The sequence below is a fragment of the Urocitellus parryii genome, chromosome 10 (assembly GCF_045843805.1).
Source record: "Urocitellus parryii isolate mUroPar1 chromosome 10, mUroPar1.hap1, whole genome shotgun sequence".
Lineage (NCBI taxonomy): Eukaryota > Metazoa > Chordata > Mammalia > Rodentia > Sciuridae > Urocitellus > Urocitellus parryii.
The window spans coordinates 81,881,648-81,895,141 of NC_135540.1; the positions used below are offsets into that span (position 1 = coordinate 81,881,648).

The 13,494-nt window shown below is 33.8% G+C and overlaps 1 protein-coding gene across 1 annotated transcript in view; it reads left to right on the top strand.

Annotated features, from left to right (window-relative positions):
• The window catches only part of Antxr2 (ANTXR cell adhesion molecule 2), a 132,495-nt gene that overhangs the window by 37,839 nt on the left and 81,162 nt on the right, over positions 1–13,494 (top strand). Inside the window, exon 11 of the mRNA XM_077803166.1 lies at positions 8,970–9,048. Within this exon, the coding sequence (XP_077659292.1) occupies positions 8,970–9,048 (79 nt within the window). The remainder of the gene's footprint in view (positions 1–8,969; positions 9,049–13,494) is intronic.

Genomic DNA, 13,494 nt, shown 5'->3' on the forward strand with positions numbered 1-13,494 from the left:
ACACTGGAGATATAATTTTAGAAAATCACATACAGTACAATAAATATCAAATATGAGAAATCAACATTTGTTTAGCTTATGATATAATATTTCACCTAAGAATGTTTTGGGACAGAAATCCATCTAAAAGAATTACTTTTCCACTTTTTGGGGAGTGGGTATCAAGCTCAGGATACCACTGGGACAATCTTGGAAGGTTTTATTTGTTCATGTATTGGGTATTTGGGAACATCATTTCTTGTCCTGTTTAGTGTACTGCAAGTAATTTAGATCTTTCCCTTTGTCTTGTATTTTCTTCAGACATTTTTGTAGGTGATGGGCTCTTGTGAGATTGGATTAAAATCAACACAAACTGAAACAGTTTAGCCTTGTAAGGTGACTGATACTTAATATGTTTGCCTAATTAGCTTTTGGCTAAGGATTCAAACCCATTAAATAGCTAGTTAGTCTATGTTTCAAATAAACACATCTGGCCCAACAATGAGTGAAGGTTTTTCCTGTGTGAGGGTGACAGATGTGGTGATGGTTCCCCCTGTTCTGTCACTTAAATAATTAACAGCACACTGGTAAAGTAACCCTAGACAGACAGCCTCAAAGCCAGATGCATGGTCTCAGAGCTAGCTTCGTGGACATGTGCCTCATCTCATTAGCCTGCTCTATCAGTTGCTTTCTTATCTTTATGCTACATCCTGAATTGCTTTTTTATTTTAGGATTATTGTTTTAAAAACTTAGCGCTTGTGGATTTTGAGATTATAAGAAAGCTAACATGAAGTGGTTCACTTGGCGATGAGGACTAAGAATGTATCACAGTAGCAAAGACATACCAAGGCCTGCATTCAGAAATGGATTTTGTATAGCAAACGAAAATGAAAGATATCTGGGACTCTGCTATCCAGGAATATCATTGCTGAGCATACCTGGAATAGGGCTTTGAAGAACTTTCTTTGAGAGAGATCTATGCTTGTTCCATTTCTTCATTTGATAGAGATGTTTAGGCTAGGATGAACAAATTCTTAGAACTTAAACAGAAAGAAGGTAAAGGTGGTAGAAGAGTGGTTGTTCTTTTCCAATTCTTTCATAAGACATACTTTGCTTTTAAAAAGCCATGTGATTAAACAAATTGTCTTACCCAGAAGAATCTGTGGATTATTTAGAAATTTATTTATGCCAGTGGTGCACTTTTACCAAACCACCTTTTTTTAGGTTTGAATAGGATGATCTCTTTAAATTTCTTTGATTCTTCCCCATTTCAGGGCTGAAGCCCCAATTTAATGCACAGGCAGGTATCACACGGACTTGTGATGTAGGCTTATTCCCTGACCCTTTTTGTGTGTGTGTGTGAGACATCAACAATAGCACAGCTGCTCTGTAATCCTTGAGATCTCAAACCTGTAATTTGGCAAAGATAACAGAACAAATTGGGTAAATATACATAAACACATTGTGAAGAAAGAAAAACAGAACAGAATGAACCAGAGTCTTATCCTACAGCTTGTTTGATAAAGATGATTTAAGGAGGCATATGGTATAGTTAAATGTGCTTTCAAAAACATTGGCCAGAATCTTCTGGCAAATATGAAATAAATATCTAAATCAGATGAAAGTGATAGTATTAGTTCTCTTAAAAGGCAGTGTGGGAAGACACTTGACAGAGTGTTTTAAGTAAGAAGTGGTGGAACATCAGTGCATGTGGAAAATTCCAAGCATCTGATACCAAAGGATCACTGAGATGAACAGTGTGGCTGACTTGGGGTTAGAGCCTGACTTAGTAATAGAATCTTTTAATTTTCTTCTGCATTGTTATTTTTTTTAATATGAAGCCTAGTCTATTTGGTTGAAATCAAATCGATGAATTTTATTTATCTTTCTTGGTTTGCTAAATCTGTGTTTAACATAGTGTCTTCTTTTTCAAAAATATACCTATATATGTATGCGTATACTTATCTCTGCAGTTCCTAATTCCTTTGTGTTAGCAGCAAGTGATACAACCACAACTTTATTCTTTCTTCCATTTCTTGTGATGAAAGAGACTTGATTTCTTTTAAATTGCATACACTAGGACATGAGTTATGTCTTTATTTTGACTATATACATTAGAATCTTGGTGAAATAGGCTAAAGTTGAAGACCTACTACCCCAATGATGGAACATTTATCTTTTCTTTCTTATAGTATATTGCTTTCTGATGCCACCTATCAATGTGATAAGTTCACCTAATCTGCATTGAAACTCTATCCTAAGATTATATACAGTTCTTGACACAGAGGAACAATAATTAACTGTAGTACATGTAGGGGTGGCCAAGAAGATATTGCCAAGTATGGAAGTGTTAAATAAAATACAGCTTACAGTACTGGAAAAAGATCTGATTATGGCACATGAGCTGTCCTGAAATATTTGAAGTTCTGTCATGTGAAAGATTTGATTTATTCTTTATTACTACAAAGAAAGAAGGAAGAAAAAGTAATAGGTAAAGGGAAGCACACTTCAGTGCAGTGTAAGGAAGATCTCTGTAAAAATGGGAACTATTCAGCAAGTGTTTTGGTAACTAAAAGTGTTAAAAGAGAAACAACTCTATGATCATGGAGGGGATATTCCTCATAGAAGTACTTAAATCCTCTCACATATATGCTTCTAAATTTTATATTATTAAAATTATTTTTGTCTTTGCTTTTTACTTATCTTTAATTTTGCACTGAAAACAAAAAGAAAAAGAGAATGCCAGCCATCTCAAGAGTGAGACACTTTTGGGTCAAGCAAGGAATATATTCCATTTAAAGCAGAGGCAGGCCATCTCCAGACAGAGAGACTACTTATAGTTTTTATTGTTACTAAAACATTTTTGACATTTTTGGATGAAAATCATTAAAAGTTAGGTGGTAATTTCCCAATATCTTTTGTTATTTTATTATAGTTCACAAAAGAATTAAAAAGGGATTATTTTTAGTGTAATATTGAAAATATTTATAATACAACTTTAAGTATGATTTTTAGCCTATCTTGGAATAAAGCTTTTTTTTTTCCTTCAGAAATCTATCAGTCATCAAGACTGCGATTTTTGTTTAAATTATATGCATATGTTGAGCAATTGAAAATTAAATTATTTAATTTGAGAATCTTTTAACCACTTTAAAGTATACTTAGATACAACATTAATTTACATATATATTCTTAACTAGAAGTGTAAATCTTTAAACTATTCACAAATATGAGACCTCCTTTTTCAAGTTAAAATCTTTATTATTCATAAGGCTAACTTTTTAAAAGCTCTGCAGAGTATTAAATAATAGCACTTGATTTCAAAATATCTTAAGTCACCATAATTTTAATAACTTTTTGAGTAGTTACCAGTTTAATTTTCAGTATGTGCAAATTGGAGTCAAATTATTTATTACTTCCAGCAAATGTCTTTCACAATTTTATTTAATTTTTTCACCTTTTTAAATGGATCATAAAATGGAAATCTTTTATTGGACATGCATAAAGTCAGAAGCAAATGAATACTTTGCAAATAGGTTATGGTGAATTGAAATGTCAACCATATTTCATGGAGGATGAAATTTCTCAGATCACAGTAGCTCTGACATATGGCACTGAGCCATTCTGTTTTGGAATAGTCATACATATCTAGGTATTAAACAAAAATATTGTGACTATTACAATTTATTGAATTTTATTTACTCGATTATATATTACAAGACTATTTAATAATTCTCTTATAGTTGAATTTAATACACAGCAAATTTAGTATACTTGAATTTAGCTTTATCACTATTAATTAAGTACAAGATGACATGAAAATACACTTCAGTCTTTTTGTTATGGTAAGTTAAGATTTATCCAATTGCTTTGCAAAAATAAATTTCTAAAGATGAAACAATATGTAGAGTAAAATATTTGTAAGAAACAATGTAGAACCCATTTATAGAAAGAGAAGTGGAAAGAGCTGGGAATGTCAGCCTGGCCGTCCTTTACCTCCCTATATCATCTACATCCTGGGCCCCTCCTCCTGTTTGGGAAGGTCATCTTGTCATTTGAACTTCATGTTCTCATCCTCATGGTTTTTTCTCAGATGTCACTTCAAAATCTTCTTTTTTCTTTTCTTAGAGTCCTTTTTTTTCTTAGAGTTCCTTAACTGTCTGTTTTTATCACAGTTGGATTTCTGACTCATTATCTCTTCTTCTCAAGAATTTATTTTTCTTTTGCATGATCTCCAACTCCTTAGGCAAGATCTTTTTTTTTACCTTCAAGTCCTGTCCAGTTGTCCACTATCCCAATGTCTACTAAGTCACTTAAATCTCCCATAGGGATCTTGAACTTGAGGTTACAGAGTAAACTCATGTCCTGTTCAGACTTGCTCCTTCTCCTGCCTTCTCAATGCAAGACTTCTCACTGACTTCTAAGACAGAAACTTTGAAGTCATCTTTATTCCTTCTTCCTCACTTCTTACACCCAATAAATGTCCTAGTCCTCTTTATTCCAATTCTTAATATCTCTCAGTTTTTGTTTTCACACGACACTCATTGCCACTATTTTAGTTCAATTCTGCTTTGGTTCTTACTTGAAATATACTGAGACTTTTTAAAACAGTCTTTCTATTCTAGCATTGTATTCTTCAGACTCATACTTTACACTTCAAATTTCAAAAAGAGTGATATTGGTATAGCCAATTTAGACCATATTTCTACCAAGCTTTAAAGTTCTTAAGACTAGTTCCAGATGTCTGGAGATGGTATCCTGGATGCTGAATGATCCTTTCTCTCCTTTCCTTTCCAGGCTAAAGGCATTATTTTTTTTACTCTTACACACAAGTGCAGCTGGCATAATGAATACTTTAGTTCCTTGACTATTTTGTGCCTCTCTCTTTCCACCCTGTCAGGGACTTCATCTGCTTGGGTTCCTTTTTAATCTCATTTCCTAACTCCTAATCATACTTTAGAACTTGTCTTTATATGTGAACTACCACAGGAAACCTTTGTTAGTGTCCTCATTTCAAGGCTGAGATGATTGTGTCTCTCACATGGTCCCCTAGTTCACCTGTGTTTATACCTGTTTTATTTAACATCATTCTGTTATAATTGTTTGTATATGTGGCTTCCCTTCAGTTACATTGTAATTTGTTTTATTTATTGCAGCCCCATTACCAAGCATAGAGTAGTTTTTGTGATTTTTACAAATTATTACTGCTATTATAGGCAACTAAGAAATATTTGTTTAACTAAATAGTAATAGAATGAGTGATTGAATGAATTCATTGGCAAACATTCACAAACCAATTTGAAGTGTGGTTTTAGGTTTGAGGTTTAAGCATACAGCTCAACACAGCTATAATGTTATGTTTGATCAGGATAATGTTTTATAACAGGAAGGAAACAGCACTGACATTTTTTAAAAATGTAAATCTACATGACATTATGTAGTAATCATTTTTTAACAAGTTAGCCTTCCATATTGTCTTTATTTTTATATGACAATAACTAGAATAGAAATTCTTTAAATAAAAAAGTGTTGACGTATACTTAATTGCCACTGTATATTCTTTTATATTATTATTTTTGTTGTTGTTGGTTTAGATCTAAAAGGTTTTTTAGAATACCTTGATATTCTGAGTAATACATTAGATAAGTACTCAGTGTTACAGTGATTTACAGACTACCTGCTGTGTTCCAGACACTGTGTTGGACTTTTAATGTATATAATTGTATTAAACTCCCTTACCCAGAAAATCTGAAATAGATATACTTCTCCCATTTTACAGATTGAGGAAGCAGAGTGATGTGGGTTCAAACTCAGGGCTCTGGTTTCCCCATGTGGGCTTAATCTATTCCCTTTTTCAATTTTATTTGATACTTGGGACAAATAAAGGTAAAGTCTTCCCTTGCTTCCCACTGATGTCTGCATTTAAGTAAACACAATATTGTGTTAGTATACTGTGCCTATAATAAAATTTCTACAACTGAGATAATAAATTCCATGGTCAGAAGTGTACTAAGCAGAGGTGGAGGTTATGGAGGGATAGGGATGAACAATTCTAACAGTACTGATCAAAATTACACAAAACATGACAGAAAACATTTCATGTATATGTCACAGGCTTGGGACAAAGAATGTAAAGATACTGGGTTTAAGTTATAGAGTGAAGCAGCTTTAGTATTCCATGCCAGCAAAGGAGTCACACAGCTTTCAAATGGCACCAGATTCATGATAGTGCCAATATCATACAACTAATTTTAAAAAATTTTTCTAAAGAAACAACCAAACTCAAAAGCAGAAGTAACTATGTATTTCATGTTTGCCACACTGCAGAGTTTTTTTTCAAGAAAAATACATATATATTCTTAAATATATGTTCACAAATAAATATCTTGTTTTAGCATACAGTAAATGCTGTTCTAGTTAACCATGAAAGATAAGGGAATACAATAGAAGAACAGAAGACTTATACTAAACTGATGTTGATGAGAGGAATTTAAATATAAGATCCTAAAATATGGATGAAGGATTGAGGTAGAATGGTGCAGAAGTAAAAGTGTTTTGACTATAGAGTCAGTGAGACTCAATATTTGGACAAGTTACCTGTTCAAGCTTCATATTCTTTGTCTAGAAGATGGGATGAATGCCAGTGTCTACCCAAGTGGGCTACTGTGAGAATTAAATGAGAAAATGAATTCGTGTCTAGCTCTTAGTAAGAAATCCATCAAAGCCTGTAACTGGTAGTGGTGGTGTTCATGGTAATGTTTTGATCATGGTACTACTACCTCCAGAAGATTATATGTTTTCAAAGAAGTCTGCATGTCTGGAAGCATCATAAGGTAGATTTCCATATCTGTGGAGTTTTAACTCCATTTTATTTGAAACCAGCCACTTTAGCCCAGACTGAGATTTGGGGATAACAGTCATTTGGGTTGGCTATAGGGTTTCATCAGCATGCATTTCCACTGTAAGAAGGAGTGAATTTACTTCAAAATTATATCATGTGTTCTGATTCCATTTTGGTAAGCAGAGAAATCTATAAATGCTTCCCTGCTTAGAGAACTGATTTGTTTCTGTTGAATTCTAAGTGTCAGATTATAAACAACTTCAGTCAATATCTACTGATCCCTTAAAATGGAATCAATAAAATTGCCTGTAACAAGCACATGCTACTATGAATCAAAATAATCTTTCCCCCAAATAAAATCATGTTTACTGTGTTATATGATTCCTGGAACATGTTTTAAAGTAAGGGAATTAGGAAGTAGGAATGATTATTTTTGGATTCTGTTAAGCTTAGTCATTAAAACAAAAACAAAGCACTCAGTTTTGCAGAATGAGCAAGTAGATTTACATTTTCTTTGTTTAATAGGCCTCTTGGCATTCTATATCAGAGTAGTTCAGAAATTCAGTTAATTTGATTTCAGTACTCAAAATTCTCATTCTTTTCTGAATTTAGCTGAACTCTTTTTTTAAACAAAATGGTTTTAAGTGAATGTGTTACAAGAAATATTTTGTAATAGGGATATTTCTGAATCTTGCATAAGAAATTTGCTTCAACTTCACCAATAATATCTTTTCCTGTGGTTATATTCCTGTATGAATCCAAACTAAATATCACATTGAGAGGAGAAATACATTAAGGACTTTCATCATTACATCAAGCCACAGTGGTATGATGGAGAAAACTCATAGTTAGAATTGTGACTTAATTACTCAGAGCAAGGTTATTAACATTTTTGGGTCTCCTGCACCCCATCTGTAAAGTCCTACTTACTTCAAAGGCCATTTATTGTGAGGCTTAAATGAGATAATCCCCAATAATTGCCAGCAAGGACTAAATGACACTTCTCATCTCTTTGGTATTTTTATTGAAAATCCTGCCAGCAACTTGAGGTTTCTTCTGTTTTATCCTGTCTATAATAAGTAGTAGTTGGCATTGAAGGGTATAGAGAAGAAATCTATATCTCTACTACAACTATTACAATAGCAAAGTTCTATACTACCACAACAAAATCCTACTAAATTAGAATAATTAGGGCTATTTGTTTTTGGCTGTTAATTCTTGGAGTTTAGAATGTTTTATGAGAATTGGAATTTAAAGTGTTAAAAAGTATAGTAGTGCATAGAAACTGTAGAAGATGTCATGTACTACTTTCTGCTTGAATGAATGGGTCGCTTTGATTACTGATTATTGTATGTTAATATAGTTCACAAATTATTTTGGAATAGAGCTGTTTCCTTACCTCCTTATCATTTTTCCCTTCAATATCTCACTACAGCTATTTTTTAAAAAAAAGATCTTAATTCCAGCTAACTGATTCCAACTAATGAATTACTAGAATCTGAATTTAAAAAATTTAATTATTATTTGTTTTATAATTTGAAATCATTGTTTCAAAATGAAAGTTGTATTTTAGCTATGATATATTTTTAGCCAGGGACCCAAATTATTTTCTCTTTTCTTCCTTGCTAGAATATGTTAGTATCCTGGGAACATCTACAACGAATGTCTAGAAACATGTCACTTTTTCTATTTTTTCTTTCCTTTTTTCCTTTCATGTTCACTTTTTCTTTTCATCTTTAAATGGTGTATTACTTCTGATCTTATCTTCTTAAACAGTGATCTTGTGAAGACAGTAGTATCTATAGAGACAGAAAAATAAATTAAAAGGAATCTAAGAATTTTTCCCTTTTAAGTTTTTTTGTGAGCCTGAAATAATTTCAACATTTCTCTGAATTAGGAAATTTCTAAATGTTGTTATTTATACTAATATTTTTAAAGGAACAATTAGACCACTTAAGGAATTTTCCTCTGGCTAATGTATAAGAACTAGAATTCAGGATGTAAAATATTAGAATAATTGATTAAAAGCTGTGGTCTTTACTCCTTAAGCATATTCTGGTCAGTTTTAAATTATATAAGGACATAAAAATTTTCAGAAATTCTTCAGTTTCTAATTTATTTTTAATTATTATTTTATTTTTCTTTCAGAACTCTTGATGTTTCAGTAAGCTTTAATGGAGGAAAATCTATCATTTCAAGCACACTAATAGTCACAGCCACAGAATGTGTAAGTAAAAAGCTGGTTGTTTTTTAAAAATACTCTTATCCAGAAATAATTTATGGAGTCTGAGCATTGTTGTACACTACAATATAGAAGGCACAGACAAGTACATTGGAAGACCATGAAATTGACATAAAATTTATTTTAGGTTGTTTACAATTTCTGTTTTATTCCCTTTTAAGGGAATTTTAAGAGATTATACATTTGAATTGATATATATAAAATTCAAAAGTCATTTAAAATTAAGATAAGAGAATAAAAAAATGAAGCATTTTTTCCTTAGAAAATTAAAAAGGGAATTGACAGTTTTTCTGTTTGAGGTTAGAATTTAGTAGCTGTTTATCATATTTTAAAATCCTTAGTGCACTTAATGGGTGACTTTATTATTATTATTATTTTAGTTGTCAATGGAACTTAATTTAATTTATTTATTTATAAGTGGTGCTGAGAATCAAACCCAATACCTCACACATGGCAGGCAAGCACTCTACCATGGAGCCACAATCCCAGCAGGACTTCATTATTTTATCCATCTTAAAAGTTAGTGTTTTCTAATATGGTAGCTTGATAATATCTTAGTTTGAAACTATCATTGAGATTATGAATTTATGTTGAAATGCAAACATAATAGTTAATTTTGTGCATTTATAGAAAGATTTGACATTATATTGTTGAACATGAAAATGGGAAGCTCTAAATTAGACTGACTCCCTGGCTATTATTTTTAAGAGTATTTTTTCTTTGTAAAAAATATAAATCAAATCCAAGGTCTAAATGTTCTGATACGTAGATGCTAACCCACAGCAAAGGAGGATGGGGAGGGGAAGAATAGAAGTTCATTGGATTATACAAAGGGGAGTGAAGGAAAAGGAGTGAGGATGGGAATAGGAAAAACAGTAGAATGAATAGGTCCTAACTCTCCTTTACTCATATATGAATACATGACCAGTGTAACTCTACATTATATACATCCACAAGAATGGGATCCTAATTGGAATGGGTTATACTCCAAGTATGTATGTCAAAATATACTCTACTGTTATGTACATCCAAAAACAACAACAACAATGTGTATGTGTGTGTGTATGAAAAAAATGAAACTTTTCTGCCCTCCGAAAGACTACAATCCCAAATTTAAAATTTTCTTATAGATATTATGGTTTTGTGGCCTTATATTTTTATAAAGTAACTCAGGAGATATCCTTCCTCTAGGAACACAGTAAAACAATTGAATACTATCTGTGTAGAGGTGGTTGTGCTTCTCATTGTACAACAGCATTTCAGGAAAAAACTATCATGTAGTTGGAAACTTGGGCCACTTTGGAACTCCCTGAATGGCTTTGTTGACATTTTCTTTCTGTTTTGAAAATATTAGATTTGTTTAAAGTTGTTTTATCCTCCCCTTCATCTGTAATGTGTTTTGCAATTTGTAAGTTTTGTGGATGTTGCAATTTTTAGGTTTTCTGGCTTTTCAGGATGTGGTTGGTTGAGGTTACAAATATTTGTACTGTGTAGTTTCTCAGTGCTTAGCTTCAGAAATGGCATTCTTTCTCTATCCATCTTCTTATTCTGCACCTCCAACTATTTTAGGGAAATGGGTTTATGCTCCTGCTTTATAACTGGGTACTAGTTCCATGTGTAGGGATGCTGTGGCTGAATGATTCATTGAAATTTATTGGTTGATAATAAGAAAAGTGTATCCAGGTCTTGCTAGGTCTCAGGAGGGTATTATGACATGAGGTAGTCTTTGTTTCAGGAGAAGGAAGCTTGGTTGTGTCAGAGATAGGGAGAAGGTGAAGGGGCAAGTTGCCATATTAAATAGGGGTCAAGGTGATTCTCACTGAGAAGGTAAGATTTGAGCCAAGACTTGAGGAAGGAAAGGAAGTGAGCCCCAAAGACCATCTGATGGACAAGTGTTCCACAGACAGAGCACTTAGAACCATGTCTGACGTGGGACAATATCTGGAAGTTTAAAAAATGGCTAGGCAATCAGTGTGGTGGAGTGGAGGTGAAAGGAAGAGAGTAAGAATCTCAGGATGAGGAAAGAGAGATGGGAGGGTGTAAAGCAGGTGGGAGAATGAGTCATTAAAAGGAGTTGAACTTTCTCCAGGGAAACAGGGAAGCATGATTTAATAGGATTTGAATTAACACTGTAAAAAAGATCACTCTGGCTGCTGTGTGAAAATGGGCTTTACTGGTAGGGACAAAATGGAAACATTGAGCTCAACTCTGTGGCTGTTTTAGTAATCCAGGAGCTGGGAAGAGAGGTAGATGGCCCCGTTGGAATGAAAACAGTGGAGATGGGGAGAAGTAGTTGAATTTGGGATTTTTTTTTTTTTTTTGGTGGTGCCAGGGATTGAACCCAGGGCCTTGTGCATGTGAGGCAAGCACTTTACCAACCGAACTATATCTCCAGCTCCAAACTTGAATGTATTTTAAAGGTAGATCTTTTGGAATGCCTAGACAGGTTAGATGTGGGGTGTGAAAGCAAAAAAAAACGCATTAAGAATAACACTAAGCTTTTTTGCCTGCAGCCAGAAGGATGCATTGCCATCAGATAGAGGCAGTTTCTGGAAGATGAGGAGTTCCATTTTGGAACTGTTGAGGGACAGATATGTATGAGATAGCTAAGTATATGTGTGAGAGAGACCTCTGAATACATAAGTCACATGCTTTAGAGAAGGGTCTGGATTGGTGGTATGATCTTGGGAGTTAGAGACAGTGGGTGGAATGAAATAGGTAACAACATTTCACATAATACTTATTGGGGGAAACAAGTGGCTTTCAGGAGGTTAGAGCAGGAGAAGGAAGAGTACCAGAGAAAGATTTTGGTTTTATGGAGGAAGCAAGACAAACTGGTTCATAAAGGGACAGGATATAAGTAAGAAGAGAGAACAGGAAGCACGTTACAGAGAAAGAATAAACAGGGTATGTGTGGAAGAATTGAGAACAGAGATATTTAGTCAGAGTGGAAATAAGTGGAAGGAAAAATTGGAAATGGGAAATTTAGACTAGATCATCAGTAACCTAAAACACCACACAGAGTTTGGACGGAATCCTACAGGCCTATAGAACCCAGAATCTACTGTACAGAAATGTCAATGCTGAAATTAAAAAAAAAGGGGGGGGGGTTCATAAAGCTGGATTTACTCAATGTGAAGGAATTCTTTATTCTGAAAATTTTCTTCCTCTAATTTAAAAATATTGTTTGATTTGGGTAACAACCATAGTGATTTGTCAGTATCAACTTCCCTTTCCTCTTTCCTTCCCTTTATGCTTTTTTCCTTCCCTCCCTTTCTTCATTCTATCTTCTCCTTCTTTTCCTCATATTCCTCTTCCTCTTCCTCCTGTATATTTGGCAGAATGCTGAGCCAGTAAGACTGTATGAGAAGCTCCATTAATTTTTTTTTAGGTTTACTGTCTTGAAAAATCATAAAATCTGACCTCAGTAGATAACAGTGTCTTTTTAAAAGGTTTCAGACATGAATGTGATGGCAGCATTCTATTTTGGGACGATTCCATTAGTAGTGGCCTGCAAGAAAGTTAGAATGGAAAGAAAACAAGGCACAGAAAAAAGCTTTTAGGAGACAAGTGCTGGAATTTAGGCATAAAACTTTGGGTTCTGAGTTTACTTATGGTGGTAGAAACAGTACTAGAAACAATAATAGAAGTTGTGTTAATGAAGAAATACATATTATAAAGTGTCTTACTGGTTTGGAATGGAATGACTCATTCCAAAATATTGAATCTCATGATGTGAAAGAATAATACTACCTTTGGAAACATCTAAAACCAGCTGATCTTGAGATGAAGAGAATTTTTATTGTAGGTAATGCTGGATGAGGAAGGTTGGCAATGTCCAATGGGTAATTGTAGATATAACCTCAAGTTCCCTGAGAAGCATCAGGACTGGAGATCAGCATTTAGGTTTCACTGTTGTTGAGGACAGGAAAAGGAAGAAAGATGGGAGAAATTAGGGTTAATGGAATTTTGAAATAGGAGGAATATGTACAAACACAAATTGTACTGGACAAAAGGAAGCAAACAAGGAAGATATTGTTCAAGACTACTGGAAGAGGAAAGAGAGGTTAAATGGAACTCTGTTGAAGCCAACGGCTGGAGAATTTTTAAGAGCTCTAGTGGGGGAAATTGTGGGCTACCTCTGGGCTAATTTGTCTTACTTAAAGAAAAAATAAGTTTTCTCCTGCCTTCCTGGCAGGAGGTAGTGCTGAAATGTAGAGCAAGGTGCCTACTGACGTTATAGATTCCTACCTTCTTCCTCCTCTGGGGTGGTATCTTCCTTGATGACTTTTCAAAAGAATGGCTTCCAGGTCCCCAAAAAGACATCCCTCCAGGGTCTAAAACTGGCAAGAGGCTTTTTTTTTTTTTTTTTTTTTTTTTTTGGTACTGGTAATTTAACTCAGGGGTACTTTGCCACTGAGCTCCATCCCA